Genomic DNA, 20,562 nt, shown 5'->3' on the forward strand with positions numbered 1-20,562 from the left:
TATCTATCTATCTATCTATCTATCTATCTATCTATCTATCTATCTATCTATCCATCCATCCATCTATCTATCTTGCAAGATGGTTGCAAAAGAGTAATAAACTACAGCAAGGTTCAATGAGTTTCACAGAAGCCTGAGAGGTAAAAGTTCACAAATGTGCACTAAAGACAGTTCCTTCAGGGACAGTACAACAGGCCCAGCCCAGAGGTTTGCTGTGCTACCTGAGGTTTGGACTACCAGGCCAGAGTTGAGCTGTAGAAGTGTGACGTAGAGGACATTATAGAGGCAAAGGGCAGATCCCCCGTTCAGATGATTGATTGAACAGACAAGTGAATGGCTGGTCCAGACAGATAAATGGGTGGGTAGATGGACGGATGGTGATTTGAATAAGCCATGTCAGTAGCAGAGTCTGAATTGAGCTAACAGTTTTCATAGGGTGGTCAGACACAGGTGAGTCGAGGTGTCACCAGCCTGGTCCCTCTTCTTTAGGGCATCCAAGTGAAGGTGTCATACTCTTTCCTCAGTCTACTGTGTCTGACAATTTAACTGGGATGACTTTTCTGATATGATTTTAATATGTTCATATGCTCCTATGGTCTCATTTTTCTTTGATAAATGTACACGGTCAGACCCTCCTACTTTTAAGACTAAGTTATGTATCATTCTGTGTCTTGTGGGCGATGCCAGACAAATAGTGCTGTTTGTATGTCCACCAGGGTACAAAACCATCCTCTATTTTCAAAATGGAGTCAAATACTGTCTTTAAAATGGTCTGTAAGGGCAAGGCATAGCCTACAAAAATCAGTGCTTTACAGTGTGGAGTTATAAGGTAGGACACAGCCTTTTATCAACAGCAGATCTTTAAGAATTATTTTTTTTGTTTGTTTGTTTGCCCAAGGGTAGGAGTCTGTGAGTTGAAATAAATAGGACTTACAGGAAAAAAAAAAAAAAAAAAACCTTATTTCTAGTACATTAAGGTTACTGCCTGGCAAGGCTAACTCTGTATTTGTTTGTTTGTTGCTTGTTTGTTTGTTTTAATTAAGCTTTATTTTAAATAATGAGCCTCACAACTTGATGTTACTGCTTTTTAACTTTTACACCCAAGCACTAACCTTCATAGCCAAGTTAATGATTATCACCTCACCTTTTCCCATGTCTCTTCATTTCTCTTTATTATTGTCTGCCTATGTGGATGCATACACAGACTTACACACACACACACACACAAACACTCACACAAACACAAACACACACAGTGAAAATTTGCAATCTCTGTGCCTGGATCTCTATATTTCAATTATTTTTTTTTAATATTTCAATTATCAATTGGCTTTTAGGTGAAGATTTCTCTACATTTTCACTCAGAGCTTAAGTTTTCCTGTGTTGTGCAGTGTTTTTCCCTCTCAGATAATTTGGATGTACTATGAGTTGAACGTGTCCCCTAAAATTCACCCATTGGCATTCTAACTCCGTGTAGCCGAGAACATGACTGTATACTTGGGAGTGGGCTCACTGTCGATATAATTAGCTGAGGTGCAGCTGCCCTTTAGTGGCGTGAACAAGCTTTTCATGTAAAATGATGGGATCCTAATTAAAAGTGGAAATGATGGATGCGGATGTTCATGTGGGAGAAAGTTAGGCAAAGATGAATTTGAACACCCAGGGGACTATCCTATCAGCTATAGAGCACCAGAAATTGCCAACAAAACACCAGCAGGGAGGGAAGAGAAACAAAATCAATTTTTCCTCATCGTCCAAAGGAGGAATCAATGTGGATCCAGGCATCAGGTTCTCTCCCCTCCACAGGTGGGATAAGAATTATTAAAGTATCTCCACTGTATCTTTTATTTATTGCTTCAGAGTTTCCTAATCTGTAGTAATGGTCTAGACCTGCACTTAGCTCATGGATAGTCTTTGTTTTCAAAGTGTTTTCCTCTGCAAATCTTGGTTAGAGAGTTAGGTTTTGAACAATTTTGTGAAAATTTAGTTTATACAATTACTTGCTGAAAAACAAGTTCTGGAGCAGAAAATCTAGGAACGCAGACAAGAAGAGACAGATGAACATGTAATCCCGTATTACTTAATAGGGTGATTTTCACACTTGCACTTGATGGCTGAAAGAGAAGTAAAACTATGTTTGGTGGCTGTTCTCTCCCCAAGAACTGGGGATTTTTTTCCATAGTGATACCTATTTGTATAAGGAAGGAAAAAGGGAGAGATAAAAGAGGATGGGCAGGAAAGGAGAGAGAAAGGACTGGCAAGGAAACCAATGGCAGTAGAGTGAAAAATCTCTGAAAACCTAATGTAAGTTTCAGTCTGGGAGTGCCTCTACTTCCCAGTAAAATGAGCCAATGAATTATATTAAAGCCAACTTGCTTTAAGTCTCCAAACTACAACTGAAGTGGTCTAGGGAAATCAATAGCATTGCTGAGGCTGGAACTTAGTGTAGCAGTTTGCTGAAGAAATCCCCCAGTTCCAGATTTTGGCTATTACCAATAAAGCTGCTATGAACATAGGTGAGCAAATGTCCTTATTGAATAGTGGAGCATCTTTCGGGATATGCCCAGGAGTGGTATAGCTGGATCTTGAGGTAGCACTTTTCAAGATGTCCAGGAGAATCTTTTTTTTTTTTTTTTTTTAAATTTTGCCTGGAAAATGAATTGTCTCACTATTGAGCTTATAGGTAGGTAGTGTCCTCGTTGTGTGAAGACAGCTTGTCTTCACTGAGAAATAATGGAGCCAGCACAGGCACAGCTCTGAGATATGGAAACAGGAAGAGAGAGGATATGTCGGCTCCTCTTGAATTTGTAGATTCTAGTTGTAAATGAAGCACTGTCTGAATCTCTAGTGTGATTGATCTAGTAGGATCCCTTTCCCTTGGAAAAGGGAACATGGTTGTAAGAACAATGTGAATGGACACTTGTTTGAAGACGTTTAGCTGGGTAAGAAGTAAGGAGATGGAGTGATAACTGAAAGGGAGACAAGGAAGAGTTTAATGACATTGTTCACTTGTGGGAAATACTGTTATTTTCGTATGCGGACCAGAATCATCTCAAAAGATACGGAAGGTGTAGAGTGGATCTAGTGACTTCAGAGAAAAGACAATAGGAGCACAAGCTTTGTGATGAGAAGAGATGAGAAAGTTAAATCCAAGTAAGAGAACGGCCTTCAGAAATAAGAAGAATATCTTCTCTGTCGATTTGTAATGGATCCTTCTCACAAAATAGAAACTCAGCTAAAAATGTAACAAGGCTGGCTGTCATCTCACATAACACCAGGGCCAGAGGAAGGAAGCTTCAGGGCTCATCCAGAGCCTGAGTACCATTCACGATGGCCTTTCCCCTTCTATATGCCAGCTGTACCACCTCATAAGACACCTGTAGCAAGGCTGAGTACCACATGCAAACAAGACAGCTTTCTAGAGTCTTTTCCAAACTCTAGTGAAATACTTCTCTTCAAACTTTGGGAGTCTACTGTATTATATGTCCATTCCTAAAACAGTCACTTATACCTGAGAGTCAGAGTCAGGCAAGCATGGCAGCTTATGTCAATCATGATTCAATTGCCAGGCTGGGCAAAGCCAAGCACCTCTGCACATGTGGCTTCTGGCTGGTTCTACTTGGGTTTTGGTTCAAGGGATAAACAGGGGAAAAGCTATTAGAAACAAAAGATTATTTTGATTCTCCATGTTTGGTAAGAATTGGTTTGGCCATAGAATACAGTCTGCTGTAGAAAAAGCTCCAGAAGACACTGAGAAGAGTGTCTGCTCCATTTGTGCTAGATAACGTAGCTCTTAGTGCCTGTTGGTATAATGTCACTCTAAGTTTTCTTTGTTGTCTTTGGTTTGATGGCTGATTTGAAAGTGAAAGCAGCATATGTAAATCACCAGCATAGTACCAGGACCAGTCTGACATGCTTATGTCCATGAGTGTTCGTTTTAGGAAGGTGGGCACATGACTATTTGGTGCATATGCATTTACAATTGTTCTAAATTCTTGGTAAACTGCTTGCCTCCTTAGTATGGAGTGCTGGTCTTCATCTCTTGTGACTCATTTTGGTGTGAAGTCTATTTTATCAGATGTCGTGATAGCTATGCAACCTGCATAGCTATCCACTTGAAGATTACTTTCTGGCCTTTGACTCTCAGGCAGTAAGTTTCCTTATCAGATCTATTTCTTAGAGACAACAGAAGTGGGATCTAGATTTTTTTTTTAATCCAGTCAACCAGATTGCTTATCTTTCCTGGTGATTTCTGGCCATTTATATTTATTTTTGAGAGGTATTTGCTAATTACAGTGATTTTGTTGGTTGTTTCCTTGTTGGTTGGATTATTGTTTATTCTTTATTTCTTCCCTAATAATAGAGGCTTGCTGGGCACAACAGAGTCCTACCTTTCCTTGTTTGTAAGGGAGAGTGAGGAACATTTATTGATAGAGTAACAGCTCCCTGCTGTCCTTTGTCGACCAAATCCTCTCATGAAATTTATTCTTTCCTGAACTCTTGTGATTGAAACTGACTCTTCCTCTGTGTAGTGTTTTTCTGAGCAGCTTCTGGTTTCTGCTGTGTTGCCTGGGTGGTAGTGAATTGTCTTGATTTGTGCTTATCATGTCATGTCTTTGTTTTCCCATTAATTTTAAAAAGTAGCTTTACTTGATAAAGCAACCATGTTTGACTGTTGTTTATATTCAGGGTTTGAAATATATTTTTCATGCTTACTTGCTTTTTAGAGTTTTCAAGGACAGATCTGATGTTATTCTGAGAAAGGGTTAATCCCCCCCCCCTTTTTTTTACAGCTTTACACAAATAAGAGTCTTGTGGGATGAGGGAACCTCAGTTAAAGAACTAACCTGGGCCCAGAGGGGATTGTGGAGATTGAAGCACCAGCCAAGGACCATGCATGGACTAGACCTAGGCCTTCTACACATATATACCCAATAGGCAGCTTAATTTCCATGAGGGTTCCCTAGAAAGGTGTCAGAGTCCCTCTCTGACTTGGTTTCTGTTGTGTGCCTTTCAGTCACTTCCCTGGGCATGGCTGCCTTGCTAGGGCACTGTGAAAGAGGAAGTACACAGCTACTGGATATGCTGGTGTGTGTGTCATTTTCTAAGGGACAGGGGATGGGGGAAGGGTGTTGAGGAAGCGATGGAGAAGAGGGACCTGGAGGAGATGAGGGAGAGGGCTAAGATTGAGGTGTAAAATGAGTAACTAAAAGAAAAAGTTAGAAAAATAATAAAGAACTGCCTTCATCAGATTGGCCTGTAAGCAAGCCTGTGAATAGTTTTCTTTATTAATTATTTATGTGGAAGGGCCTAGCTCACTGTGAATGATGTCTCTCCTGGCCAGGTAATCCTGGGTTCTGCAAGCCATAAGAAGCATGCCAGTAAGCTGCTCTCCTCCATAGTGTCTGCATCAGCTCCTGCCTCCAAAATCCTGCCTTGAGTTCCTGTCTTAACTTTTCTTTACGAAAGACTGTGATTGAGACATGAAAGCCAAATAAACCTTTTCCTCTACAAGTTGCTTTTGGCAATGGTATGTTACCAGAGCAACAAAAATCCTGACATGCATTCAGTGTAAGAGTCCATTGCCAGATCTGAAATCTTGAACACTTATTGGTATATTATCATTGAATAATTATATAACTTTTCTTAATTAGTAGTTGATTCATTTTGAGTTGATTTTTATATAGATTGTGGTATGTGTCCAACACCAGATTTTTGCATAAGATTTCCTAGTCATCCTAATGGTTTGTTGAAAGGAATCTTCCTAGTAAATCTTTTTGACATACTGGACAAGAAAAAAAAGTCTCTTAGATCTTGGCCTTAATTATATTTTATAAGTTCACACATCTGTCTTTGTTCCAGTATGTTGATTATTGCAGATCTGTGTAAGTTCTGAAATTGGGAGGTGTTAATTCTACAGCTTTCTTCTTCTATAAGAAGATTTTGAATAATTGAATTCCTTGGTACTCCATAAGAATTAAAAAATTGATTTGTTCATTCTAAAATAAAATCTGGGATTGTAATAGTGATTACATTTGATCTATAAGGGGGAGTGTTGGCCACTTAACAGCATTAAATCTTTTAATCTACAAACATTGGATATGTCTTCATGTATTTAGGTCTTATTTAATTTCTTTCAGTAACATTTGTAGTATCAATGTACCAGTCTTTCACCTCTGTGGTTAAATTTATCACTGGGATGTTTTTACAGTATGTTATTACAGATAGATTTTTTAAAATTTTCTTATTTCAGTTGCTTATTGTTTCAATTCTATATTTTACCCTTTAACTAGCATTGCCAAACTACAGTTTCTTTCTTAAACACTGTTATGGTTGCGTCACATATTTTGGTACTCCTGGTTGGTTCATTTATAATTTTCTACTCTTCTTGATGAAACGATACTTTTGTTAAGTAACATACAATGACTTTCTTTGTTTTTAATAAAAATTCATGAAAATAATTTTACCTAAAACATTTCATTACATGAAATGTGAGTATGTGTGCATGACATGAGAAGAAAACTTAAGGAAGTCAGTTCTTTCTTTCCAACACAGGAGTTCTGGTGTTAGAATTCATGCTGTAAGGCTTGGCCACAAATACTTTCATTCACTGAGCTGTTTCACAGGCCCAGAGTAGGAAGTTCTGCCTTACCATTTTACCCAATAATAGTGTAACCACCCACGCTCTCTTGACTATTGTATGTGGACAGTAACCTTTCCTTCACTTTTAACTTGAGTATCAAGTCAGTCCGTTGTAGGCAGCATATTATTTGATCACATCTTTTAGTCTTCTTTCTTTTAACTAGAAAGTTGAATCCACTTGTACCTAAAGTATTATAGATAATGAAATGTGCATTTCAGTTACTTTGTTGTTTTTATATTTTATGACTTTTTGTGTTTTATTTCTGTGTGTGATATTTTCTCGAGAATCATTTGATTTTTCTCTTATAGTTTATATTCTTATATGTTAATTTTCCCCAAAACATGTACGTGTACTTGACAGCCTCTCTGAGGCATCAGGATTTTCTTTCATTCTTTGTGTTCCTCCCACCACATGATCCTGATGCCCTGTTACAACTCTCATGAAATGTGGGTCCTCCCCATCCAGAATCCATATGTAAAATCCCAAATCTCTAATTTGATGGCATTTGAAGATACAGCCTTTGTGATGCAACTAAGTTTAGATAAGGTCATCAGAGTAGCTGACAGAAATAGGTATCATGAAATAGAGAGTGGGCCAGGTAGACAGCTCAGTAGATAAATGAGCATGGCACCAAGGCTGGTGACTGTAAGTTCATTCCCCAGAAATCATATAGTGGAGGGAGAGAATGAAATCCTAGGTTAGGTCAACCTCTAACCTTCACATCCAGACTCACATCCAGACACAAAATAGATCAATGGAAATTTAAAAATATTTTTAATTTATTTTCATTTTATGTATATGAGTGTTTTGCCTTTATGTGTGTCTGTGAACCACACATAAACAGTGTCCATGTAGTCTACAAGATTGTGTGAGATTCCCTGGAGTTGTGAGTTGCCATGCAAGTGCTTGGAATTGAACCTGGAATATCTGGAGGTGTAGCCAGGGCTCTTAAGCCCCGAGCCTTCTCTTCAGCTTCCAAAAATGTTTAAAGAAAAAAAAAAAAAAAAAACAAAAAACAAAGATGCTGTTCTAACAAGTACCTAAAATGTAAAAACAGATTTAGAGCTCAGTGATGGGTAGAGAGTTGGAAATCTTTAGGGAACTGCTTAACAAGAAGCTATTGGGAGGGATAGATGAGGGATAGAGAGTACTTGCCTGGTGTACACTAGGCTTAATTATATCTGCAGTACTGGGGGAGCATAGATATTGCCATGAAATGACTACGAAAGGTTATCAGATGAGAGCTGGGAAAGAAAAGCAGAGAGCTAGAGAGAAAATCTCCATCTTCTCAGAAAAGACAAGCCAGGGTGAAAATATTAGTAAAACTATGAATATTAACAAGGATTCCAACAAAATCACAGGAGGAATAGATGAACATGCTATTTAAAATGAAGGAAAGATGATCCCGGCTGAACTGTGTTCACAGCCTGTTGTGAGAAGTGAAAAACATGTCAGTAGTGAAACTGGATATTTGGCTTAAAAGAGTTCTAAGTGTTGAAGGCGCGGATAACGAGATAAGCAAAGTTGAAAAAGATAATTGTTGAGCAAAGAACAGAAAGTTCTCAGCTTATTTATGTTGTGGAGAATGCCCAGGGTGTTGCCATGCAACTGTCTCTTAAGGAGATAGTCATGAGGGTGAACCACATATCTACTCTCAACAGGAATACTAAGAATTTCAGCTACAAGTGATGGAGATGGGATGGAATGAGGGGAGGGTTTCTGATGTCCTAGATTCCACAGAACAAAAGATTAAGCCAAACAAGCCATGATGGAGGGGTCATATAAAACTATGGGGGTACAAGCTCATGGTGGCAGCACCTTAGGAACAAAACTTCTGTGGTAGACTTCTGGAAACCTGGCCCCTATGTGGCAGAGCCCTGGAGATGAGACCTCTACTCAGCAGAGTCCTAGGGGTGAGATCCACACTGTGCACGGCTGCAGAGGATCAAGCCCTTCCCAACAGAACCACAGCACATCAGAGGATGATTCTCAAACCTTACAGGCTCATAGGATTCATCTTTCCTTCTTTATTTATCCTTTGTAGAATAGGGATGCTTATCTTGTGCCTATTTGACCACTATAGTTTGGAAGCATAGGATTTGTTTGGTTTCCCATGTGGAGAAGAATATTATCTCCAGATGAACTGTCTTATTGTTATGCGATTGAGAACACACGTTGGTTGATGAAACCTTGTCTTTAAAGTTGAAGGTTATCCTGGCTTAGTCTCCAGCTTATCCTAGAGATGCCCCACCCACAGTTTTTTTTTTCTCTGCAGGCCTTCTGTCCTCCCATCCTCACTGTCCCCAGGTCTGATCTCCACACTTATTTCTCTCTTCACTCACTCTCCTATCTTGTTCCCTCTCCTCAACCCCTGTCTATTATATGTTCCCTTCTGAGTGAGATAAGCATCCTCCCTTGGGTCCTCCTTGTTACTTACCTTTTCGGGGTCTGTGCGTTGTAGTATGTTTATCCTGTAGTATAAGGCTAACTCCACTTATAAGTGAGTGCATAACGTGTCATTCTGTGATACCTCACTTAGAATAATCTTTTCTAGTTCCTACCATTTGCCTGCAAATTTCATGATTTTCTTGTTTTTAATGGCTGAGTTGTATTCCACTGGGTAAATGTTTCTTTATCCATTCTTCAGTTGAGGGACATCTAGGTTGTTTCCAGACTCTAGCTATTACAAATAAACTGCTATGAACATAGTTGAGCAAATGTCCTTATTGTATGATGGCAAGAGCTCCACAAGAAGATCAGCAAACCAACTAACCAGGACCCAGAGGGGTCTGTGGAGTCTGAAGCACCAACCAAGGACTATGCATGGATTGACCTAGGTCCTCCACGTATATGAAGCTCAGGCTTCATGTGGGTCCACAAGTAAAAGGAGAGGAGGCTGTCCCTAACAAACTCTGTTGCCTGTTTTTTGATCATGTCGTCCTGGATGGGAATACCTTACCAGGCCAAAAGGGAAAATGAGTTCTCATGAGACTTGATGAACTGGTGTGGTTGGGTAGGGGGAAGCTTCCCTTTTCTGAGGAATAGGGGAGGGGGATGGAGGAGGTAAAGTGGGACTGGTAGGACAGGGTGGAGTGGTCTATGATTGGGATGTAAAGTAAATTAATTAATTAATTAAAAAAATAAAGTTGAAGGTTGTACAGGCTAAGACTTTGTTGAGATTGAATGCATTTGCATTTAAACATGACATGAATTTGGGGAGGGCTAGAGGTGGAATTCTAAAGACTGTACCTGTTCTGACTCCAAATGTTGAAATCATAATCCTTTGGGAAATAATTAGGTCTAGAGATAATCATGAAGGTAGAGTAACCTAGGGTGATTATTTTTTATAGGAAATAGGAGAGACTAGAGTGAGCCACTTAGGATTCATACATAGTCTCACTTACAGCTTTCCTTATTTAACCACCTAGACTGTTTAGATGTTGTTGTACCCATCTGAATTGATAAAGAGAACTCTCTTCTGGATCACTGACTCTTCATCTGCTAGCTTACACCACATTGTCCTAGCAGATTTTCACTAAAGCAACTTTTTAACTTCTGTTTGTCTCCCTTTTATAATCTTTCTGCTATTTCCTGTTTATTTACACATTATTCTTCAGATTTCCTTTCTTTCTGCTGTGTAGATTTTTTTTTTCCTGTTTGCTTGTATGTCTTATTTTGTTTTTAACCTCCGAGCACAGTTAAGGACATAAGTTTTTTGTTCAGAAAGTCTAGAATGTATTCTCTAGGATTTCATGCTTTGATTTCTGTCAATTTCTTTTATGTTTAAGAAATGAGTTTTTCCTCCCAAAGAAAAATGTCATATTGTATTTAAAAGGTGAGTAGTTTTGCTGAGAAATAGACATGTTTACATTGTGATGTAAAGATTCTAGATGTCAGATCCTATCTTTTTACTTCTAAGAATTGGTGATATCACTTGTTGAAGATAATTGTCTATTTAGTTAGTGATTTCTCTTTGCACCAATTTTGCAAAGACTTTTTTTTTTTTGTCATGTGGTCACTGAAGTCCTTTTTAAAAATTATTTCTGTAGTTAGTGATGACAGAGATTCTTTGGATATCAATATTTGTCTTCATCAAGTACTTTTTTAGAACCAGAAAATGTTCTTCTGGACTTCAGTAACTTATTCTGATCATTTTGTCAACTCAGTTGTTATTTACATCAGTTGTTATTTACGTTAATTCCTGGAGCCTCCCATCTGGCATCCTCTAATCTGAATATGACTTAAATATGACTCTAAAACAAATCAGTACCTTTTCCTGACTATAAGTATGGTACAACAGGTATAGTTTATCTTTGATGTCTCATGTTATAATGTTTCAAATATTTTTATTTCTTCTTTGACAATTTTGCACATGTATTTTGATCAAATTAATGCCAGTGTTTTTATGATCATCTTTTACCAACAATTTAGGATCTTGAGAAAAGAGGGAGGGACCTTGTCTCCAGAAAGAGTCAAAACCCAGAACTCAAATGTTAGTCCCTCAGTGGGTGAATCCTATACTCATGCAAAGGTGATACTCGGGGTCCATAGAAGTCAGAAGTCAGTCATGTACAGGACAGATGCTGTCCACTCCCTTCCTACTGCTAAATTTCATGGAGCTCTCATTTTAATTTTATCACATTGCTTTCCACTCCCCCTCCCCTTTCTGACTATCAGGCTTATTTCATGGCCATTTTCAAAGGGTAGAGAGACTAATTATTGTCCCGTCAGTAATTAGGTTCACAAATACATGGTAGAATCCAACAGTAAATTTCCAGGTTTTTCCACAAACGATCCATTTGAGGAGAAAACAACACAACCCCTTTACTGTGCTTTCATGAGACAATAATCCATAATAAACAAGAAACATGGGTCAAAAGTTAATGTGGAAAACTCAAAGCCAGAATTGGTGCAGGCCAATATGATTTAATGTGCATGTGTGTTTGTGCATGCACGTGTGTGTTGAGACAGGATTTCATGTCGCCCATATTTGCCTCAGAGTCACTGTGTAGTCAAGAAAGGCCTTGGCCTCCTGCTCCTCCTGCCTCCACTTCCTAAGGACTGTGATGACAGGGGTGCCCTGCCACCCCAGCATTGTGATCAGTAGCCATCGAATTCTCTGTTCATTTTTCTTGGAGATTTATAATGTAGTCCAAACTTCCGGGGAACTAAACTGCCAAAATATAGCAAAGCACAAAGCTTCATAGTAAAATACAGCCATCTGCACTGAGATCATAGTATTAGTGAACTCTGGACTCAGAACTCAAACATGGATCTCCAGGCTCTGAGTGAAGCCTTCTCTAAACTATGCTGAGCTTGAGTTAAACTCTTATACACAAAAAAGGAGAATTTAAGGTGAGCATCTGCCTTACAAGGAAAAAGGTCTCCAGACAGGGAGATTTCTTAGTCATAGATGAGAAAAATATAGCCCTCATGTAGATAAGTCAACATGCTGGGAAAGACTTCTAAAGAGATACAGTATCACAGAGTTCATCTTGGTGGACAGCCTCAGAGCTAAGGCCAGACATGACTTAGAGCCCAGGGATGGGAAGCAGACCAATGTAGTCTGAATCTAATCCATTTTATTAGACATGCAGTCTTAAGCAAGTCAACTTAGAGCTGAGTATCTATCTAGTCCTTCAGTCTAAGAGGTGATACCTAAATGAATAGATAAATAAATAAATAAATAAATAAATAGATAAATAAATAAATAATAAGCGCTGATGAACTTCAGAGTCAGAGCATAATGAGCTGTCTGAGAGAAAAGAGCCAGAGCCAGGGAGCTCTCTGTGGAACTAGAACCACTGCAACACCCCCACAAGAGGGACCTGAACAGTAGAAGAAACACAAGAGGGTATTTGGCTGTACTTTGCCTAGATCTGGCTTTCAATGAGACTTTATCTTGAAACATTTCACTTCCAACATTCCCCTCCTCCTCCAACATTGCTGCTCTTGTTTAAGCAAGTAAGAACCCCCACACTTTGTGGAGAGCTGTAGACCCACAAGAATTAAGTTTCAAGAGTCATGTGTGTTCATAAGATTTCAGAGGCAGCAGTGGCACAGTGGAACCTCAGGACACAACTGAGGTGAGTGTTGAGACCCTGGCAAAGGGAAATGGCTCCCGTACTGTGGCTGTGTTTTCTTATCTCTGTTGCCCATGTTAGAAACAATGTAATCAACAGTATTTCCTTCTTTCTCTGATCATTGCTCATTTGCAGAGAATGTTGCAGAAGCTCTTTACAGAAAGAGTCAACGGACATTAGCATAAGACAATTCATTCCTAAGTAGAGCTTTTTTTTTTTTATAAATATATGACAAAATTTTGATATTATTCCAATTAGAAATCATACCCTTTCTCAAAAACATTTTTGTACAAACAGTATAGAAATGTGTCGCTCTGAATGTGCCTTTAGTCAAGCTTTCAAACCAGAACACTTTTCTCACTAACTTGAGCCTTTAAAAGAAGCCTTTTAAAAAGTACCAATGAATTCAGTGTCCTTACGAAAACGTATCTTTAGCTTACAGCCTCTGAAGAAACAAAATCAGAACTGGTTGAGAGAGTTTCCTTGCTGGAAAAAAGACTAGAGGATGTGAGCCAAATGAGTGTTGGTGGAGAGTCATATGAAAACATGGTTCTTGAGAAAGACAAGGTACGTAGAGGAAAGGCCACCTGCTTGCTTATGTTAAGTCTGTAAGCCATTACTTACTGGGTTGAAAGTTCCCCATGAATGGGCTGGGCCTTCAGTTGTAATGAAACGGGTACTGTAGGAGCTGTTTTTACTAAAAGTGTTGACTCTTCCCTGTGGCCCAGAGGTTAGCTAAAAGCAGAAGGGGAAATAGACACCTCTGCCTTCATTCTGTGTCTGTCTCTTTGGCTGAAGGCATAGAGCTACGTCATTGTCTAACCCTACCATCCCGTAGGATCCCAGAAGGTCAAAACCTGGGAGAGAAAAATTCAGGCGGTCCAGTTGAGGGCCAATGCCCACAAGGGTGAGGCTGCATTTTAAGATTGAGCTGAGGAAATGATGGGCCAGTGCTGGGCAGATCACATCTTGACCTGGAGGTCTTCCCTGTGCAGACTCGTTGCCCGCTAGTTCAGTGTCAGTAAGCCAAAGGTTGGACTGGAGGCGGGGTCATTGGACCTTTGTAGTTTTTCCTCTTCCCAATGTGCCCATGAAAAAGGTATCTCCTTTCTCCTCTGTTCTTACCATTCTTTCTCTTAATTGGTATATTGGGATAGGGGCCTGGGCCTAGTTTATTGGGAATGGCAGAGCCCAAGCTTTTAACCTAAAAATCTCTGGTGGCAATAGAGATTTTCTTAGGATGTACAAGGACCTGGGTTCAATCCTCAGCATTGAAAAAAAGAAAAAAAAAGTTCATATTTGAGATAATGGGAGTGAATACAACATTTACATTTTGTAAAGGTAACTATTTCCTGATGAACACTAGCGGGTTAAACATTTTAGTTACATTTTAAGCCTTTTAATTAATGTAGTGTTTTGGGCAATATTTTACTGCTGCATGCTCTACTTACTTTGTACATGATGTTTTATAGATAGATAGATAGATAGATAGATAGATAGATAGATAGATAGATTAGTTTTCAAAGTCTGGACCTGATGAAGGACTCATTTCTGTATAATAAAACACTAGATCATAAAATATGACATGTTGTCTTAGTTAGGGTTTACTACTACTATGACAAAACACCAAAAGCCAAAGAAGCAAGAGCAAGTAGGGGAGGAGAGGGTTTATTTGGCTGGCACTGTCACAGCACTGCTCCTCATTGCAGGAAGTCAGGACAGGAACTCTACAGGGCAGGATCCTGGAGTCCAGAGCTGAAGCAGAGGTCACAGAGGGGTGCTGTTTATCAGTTGCTCCCCATGGCTTGCTCAGCCTGCTTCTTTTTGTTTGTTTGTTTTTGTTTTTTATTTAATTTTATTTATATGTTTATTTATTATAATTTATTCACTTTACATCCCCATTGCAGCCCCCTCTCTTGTCTCCTCCCAGTCCCACCCAACCTCTCTCTTCTCACCCTATGCCCTTTCCCAAGTCCCCTGATAGGGGAGGACCTCCTCTCCTTCTATCTGACCCTAGCTAATCAGATCTCATCAAGGCTGGCTGTATCATCTTCCTCTGTGGCCTGGCAAGGCTGCAACCTCCAGGGGGAAGTGATCAAATTGCTGGCCACTGAAAGACTTTACCCACCAGAGTATTGAAGGAGATAGTGAGACTCACAGCCAAACCCTGAACAGAGTGCCTGAATCCCCATGGAAGAAGAAGGATATAGAAAGATCTGGAGGGAATAGGAACTCTACAAGGAAAATGACAGAGCCAAAATGTCTGGGCCCAGGGGGCCATGTGGGGGTCCAGGCATATATCCAAAATATGCTCAAGTACACAACAAGGACATTTGTTCAACCATGTTCGTAGCAGCTTTATTCATAATAACCAGAACCTGAAAACAACCCAGATATCTCTCAACAGAAGAATGGATACAGAAATTGTGGTACATTTACATAATGGAATACTACTTAGCAATTAAAAACAAGGAAATCATGAAATGTGCAGGCAAATAGTGGGAGGTCCTCTTCGGATAGCATGTTCATTTAAAATCCTCAATGCAGGATTTCAACCATTTTAACACTCAAGTGAGTTCCTGACATCAGTTCTTAAAAAAACAAATTTTAGAGACAGCCCCTGTACCCCTTACTATGGAACCCACTTGGAAAGTGAGATTCCTTTGAACAGGGGATCTAGGTCCTCTCCATGCATGGTTCTTAGTTGGACCCCCTGCATGGCCCCTGGGCTCAGCCTGCTTCTTAAAGAAGCCAGACCTCACACCCAGGGATGGCATCACATCTAACAGGCTGGGCCCACCCCCATCAATCACGAATTAAGAGAGTGTCCTAAATGTACCACAATTTCTGCATCCATTTGTTCGTTGAGGGTTGTTTCCAGATTCTGGCTATTACGAACAAAGCTGCTACAAACATGGTTGAGCAAATGTCCTTGTTGTGTACTTGAGCATCTTTTGGATATATGCCTAGGAGTGGTATAGCTGGATCTTCTTGAGGAAGCGCTATTCCTAATTGTCTGAGAAAGCACCAGATTGATTTCCAAAGTGGTTGTACAAGTTTACATTTCCACCAGCAATGGAGGAGGGTTCCCCTTTCTCCACAACCTCTCCAGCATGTGTTTTCACTTGAGTTATTCATCTTAGCCATTCTGATGGGTGGAAGGCGAAATCTCAGGATTGTTTTGATTTGCATTTCCTTGATGACAAAGGAAGTTGAGCATTTCTTTTAAGTGTTTCTCTGGCATTCTGTATTCCTTTACAGAGAATTCTTTGATATGCTCTGTACTCCATTTTTTAATTGGATTACTTGATTTGTTGCTTTTTAACTTCTTGAGTTCTTTACATATTCTGGATATTAGCCCTCTGTCAGATAAAGGTTTGGTGAAGATTCTTTCTCAATCTGTAAGCAATTGTTTTGTTCTGATGCCAGTGTCCTTTGCTTTACAGAAGCTTTTCGGTTTCATGAGGTCCCATTTATTGATTGTTTATCTTAGAGCCTGTGCTGTTGGTGTTCTGTTCAGGAAGTTTTTTCCTGTGCCAGTGAGTTCTAGGCTCTTTCCCACTTTTTCTTCTAACAGGTTTTCTGTGTCTGGTTTAATGCTGAGGTCATTGTGGTACATGTACACAATGGAGTACAACTCAGCAACTAAAAACAAGGAAATTATGAAATTTGCAGGCAAATGGTGTGATCTAGAAAAGATCATCCTGAGTGAGGTATCCCAGGAGCAGAAAGACACACACAGTATATACTCACTTACAAGTGGATATTAGACATATAATATATAATATAGGATAGGCATAATAAAATCTGTATACCTAAAGCTAAGCAAGAAGGAGGACCCTGGGTAAGATAATCAATCCTCATTCAGAAAAACAAATGGGATAGGTATTGGAAGAAGGAGAAAATAGGGAATAGGACAGGAACCTAACCCAGAGGGCCTCTGAAAGACTCCACCCAGCAGTGTATCAAAGCAGATGCAGAGACTCATAACCAAGCTTTGAGCAGAGTTCAGGGTATCCTATGAAGGAAGGGGGAGATAGAAAGACCTGGAGGGGACAGGAGCTCCACAAGGAGAGCAACAGAACCAAGAAATATGGGCCCAGTGGTCTTTTCTGAGACTGATACTCCAACCAAGGACCTTGCATGGAGATAACCTAGAACCCCTGCTCAGATGCAGCCCATGGCAGCTCACTCTCCAAGTGGGGACCCTAGTAAGGGAAATAGGGACTGTCTCTGACATGATCTCAGTGGCTGGCTCTTTGATCACCTCTCCCTGATGGGAAACAGCCTTACCAGGCCACAGAAGAAGACAATGCAGCCAGTCCTGATGAGATCTGATAGGCTAGGGTTAGGTGGATTTGGAGAGGGGCATGGAAGGAGATGAAGAAGAGAGAGTGGGATTGGAAGGGAATGAGGGAGGGGGCTACAGCTGGGATACAAAACAAATAAACTATTAATATAAAAAAATAAAATTTAATTAAAAAAAGAAAGTGTCCTACAGAAGGTTCTTATGGAGGCATTTTGTCAATTGAAGTTTCCTCCCTTCAGATAACTCTAGTTTATGTCAAGTTGACACAAACTATTCAGCTATTTTTAATTTATAAAACAATGGATTTCTGAAAACTTATGAATATATCATCATTTAAGTGTGCCTCTTCTTCAGTCCAAAGACTTTGTATATGCCTATAGATACATTTCTTGTAAAACTGCATGTGTGTACATGTGTATACACACACACACACACACACACATACTTGTGCACTTTAACCTCATCTCCGCAAGCTATCATTTTCCCCAACCATTTCCCAGCAGTTAACACATTTTGTTCTTTGCCCTCAGGCTCTCTCCTAGAATAGAAGAGAAAGAGAAATGGAGAAATGACCTCTTTAGTACAGATTTCTGAAACATCTAGCTGAGATGATAATGCTTCCAGTCAGTAGCCTGAGAACAGGCACATTTACCTATTCCATCTTTCACTGTGAAGAGTTACTCAAGTGTACTCTTAACCCTTCTCTTTCCAGTGCATCAAGCAGCTGCAAGCTGAAGTAAAAGATTCCCAGGAGAAACTTACAGCCAATGTAAGTTTTTTTTTTTTCTTCTTCTTCTTCTTCTTATTTTTTCAATTCCATGAGTCATATCACTGTAATCCTGAAAATGAACAGAAATTTGTCAGAAACCAAATGAGGTTATCCATTGCACACACATACACACACAAACCATCAAATTAAAAATCAGTATTTTTTACTACTTCTCCATACATAAAGTTTACATTCCCGCAGATGCTGAAAATGAAAACCATGTGTGCTCTTATATATAGTCAGATGCTATAACCAGGCTAAACGGGATAAATTGGTTCATCGGAAGAGTACTAAACGTAGGAAAGGATCCCAGGAGTGAAGAGACTGAAGGGGCAATCAGTGCAAAAGGTCCCTGGAAGTCTCCACTGGTAAGCTGCCTGGAAATGCTGTTTTCTGGGCACTTAGGCCACTTGACTGATACCAATGCTTCCAATCTTTGAGTCAGTCTTGAGCAGGACACTTTATGTGTACTCGTTTGCTCTAGCTTTGTGATATTTGGGAAAGTGGCCATAATTCAGAATTCATGAATGCACATTTGCTCCCATAACATCTTTAATGAAGACCTCATGAGTTCCAGGGGTAAATTCATTTGCGCTTTAGCCCATGTCTGTGCAAAGAACTAATGAGTACCAGCAGAGAGGACACCCTTGTCTGTTAGTGTCCATGTATCAGTCACCCTGATACTCTTGAGAATTTGAATGACCCCAACACCTTAAGTGTGTCTTCAAAGGCCTGATTGTCATCCTGCTAGTCATCTCCATCTTGACAGCATGCAGTAGCCTTGATAAAAGATACTGGCCAGCCATGTCAAAACGGCCACTCTCAGTAGCAACAAGTCCCTCAGACCAGCTCAGAATGCAAGCAGAAAAGACTGTAAACACATTCTCGTGACCACCTATCAACTGTGTGAAGTGGACTTGCCTGGAGAAATCTTTTTAATTGGCCCATCTCTTAGTGCTGAAGGAAAACAAAACAAAACAAAACAAAAATACTTATCTGTCAGGACAGAGCTTTTAATCCCCAGGCCCACTCTTTTTCTGACTTTGTATATTCATTTGACCCATTCTGAAAACGGCTTGTGCCTGCGTTTGTGGCATTGTGACCTGTTCTAGCAGAAGCATGCCACAGGAGCTCGGCATTCTGCTGCGGGTGGTTCTCCACTGCCCTGCCCTGCCCTGCGGGTGCCAGCTGATGTCTGTAGTTGCAGGAAAGTTCCAGTACTTCATCTGTTACCTACATCTTCAGGCATGGAGCGAAGCAGATGCACTTCCCGAGCTTCTGACGCTAGCTATCGTCCAGTGTCTCTTAAGGACAGGCTGATTGTAAAAGTTACAGGTCATGGTGCCTTGGAGAAATTTCTGTGGTATCTACTTCTGTGTCCTAATTCTAAAGTTTCTGCCTTGACTGCATTGTTATTATCCCAGGCTTGTTTGAGCTAGGATTGCGCTTTTTTTTTTTTTTTTTTGTATAGGGTTTCTAGAATTTTCTAAAGTAATTGTCAGACATCTAGGTTTCTATATGCTAGTTTATATTCTTCAAAGCTTTTCTTTAACTCATCAAGGAAGTTTAACTGAAAACTATTAATAATAGTGTTTATTGAGTTGGTCATGTGTATGTAGTATCAGTTTCAAATTCCAATATAACCTAACAAGCTGGGTGATATTTCTCAGATTAAAAGACTGAATCTTTAAAAGGATAGATTACTTTTCACACTTGGAAATTCATGATTTTGCCATCACAACTGAGTATCTTTCTAACTCTCTCTCTCTTTCTCTCTCTCTCAGGTGTCAAGTGTTATTTAAAGCTCTACTTCCAAAAGCCCTGTCTTTTTTTCATGCCCTGGAAGTGGGTTATCCCTTTTCAGTGCTTCAACTCACACTTCTCTGTGGATAAACAAGCACCACCACCTCCTTTAAGTTCTTTTTTTATCTTAATCATCCCGTAATTTTAAACCTTAAGTTATTTTAATGTGTATTTCTTAGAGAAAACTTTCAGTAAGGTGCTACTCCCTACCCAGAAAAAAAGTGAGTGGTATTAGTGGTGATGGGGGGGGGGGCAAAACAAAGTAGATTCATTTCCTTTAGAAATTACCCATGTATAGCCAATCTCCGGAAGTGTTTATCCATAAGTACTGTTTTAGAGCACATAGATCAAAAGCCTGGTGGCATCTAGGATCAAATTAAAGCAGTGCTTCTTACATAAGACCTACTATCACACTGCTCTCTTAAGACCAGCAAATCAAATTTACCCTCTTTGTTCTGTATCTTGAATATAACTGTTCCCAACCGTGGTGACTAATGTATTAGATTATTCTAGAGTCCAGCTAAAAAGCAGTCTTGAAATCTGAATCTTCTTTACTCTGCCTTTCATATCTTGAGCTGTAAGTTCCTGGACCTAGGTCTACAGGTTACCTCACTTCCACACCTCCTACCTTTTTTTGCTTTTCTACTTTTTCTGACCATTGTGCAGTTTAGTTATTGTAAATGCTCCCAAATATGTAACATTGAAAATGCAGAGCCTTCTATTATCATCACAAAGTGGCCTGTTTGTGTTAGCTGCACAGGGTTTAGCTGGCGGAGTAGAAAAAGTATGAAAATCTACATATAAATGCTTTCAGTGAGGGCTGCATGCATAGTTCAGAGTGCTTTCTTAGCATGCCCGAAGCATGAGGTCTAAGCCCTAATGCAAGAATGGGTAGGGAGACAGAGGAGAGGAAAGGAAAAGAAAAAAAAAAAGAACAGGGAAGCAGGGAAGGGAA

The 20,562-nt window shown here is 39.8% G+C and overlaps 1 protein-coding gene across 1 annotated transcript in view; it reads left to right on the top strand.

The window, feature by feature from the left end:
- Ccdc192 (coiled-coil domain containing 192) overlaps positions 1-20,562 on the top strand; it is a 198,524-nt gene that overhangs the window by 47,616 nt on the left and 130,346 nt on the right. The window contains exons 4-5 of the mRNA XM_055622832.1: positions 13,162-13,293; positions 17,748-17,804. Coding sequence (XP_055478807.1) covers positions 13,162-13,293; positions 17,748-17,804 — 189 coding nt within the window. The remainder of the gene's footprint in view (positions 1-13,161; positions 13,294-17,747; positions 17,805-20,562) is intronic.

This window comes from Psammomys obesus, unplaced genomic scaffold (assembly GCF_907164565.1).
Source record: "Psammomys obesus unplaced genomic scaffold, mPsaObe1.curated_primary_1811, whole genome shotgun sequence".
NCBI classification, from domain to species: domain Eukaryota; kingdom Metazoa; phylum Chordata; class Mammalia; order Rodentia; family Muridae; genus Psammomys; species Psammomys obesus.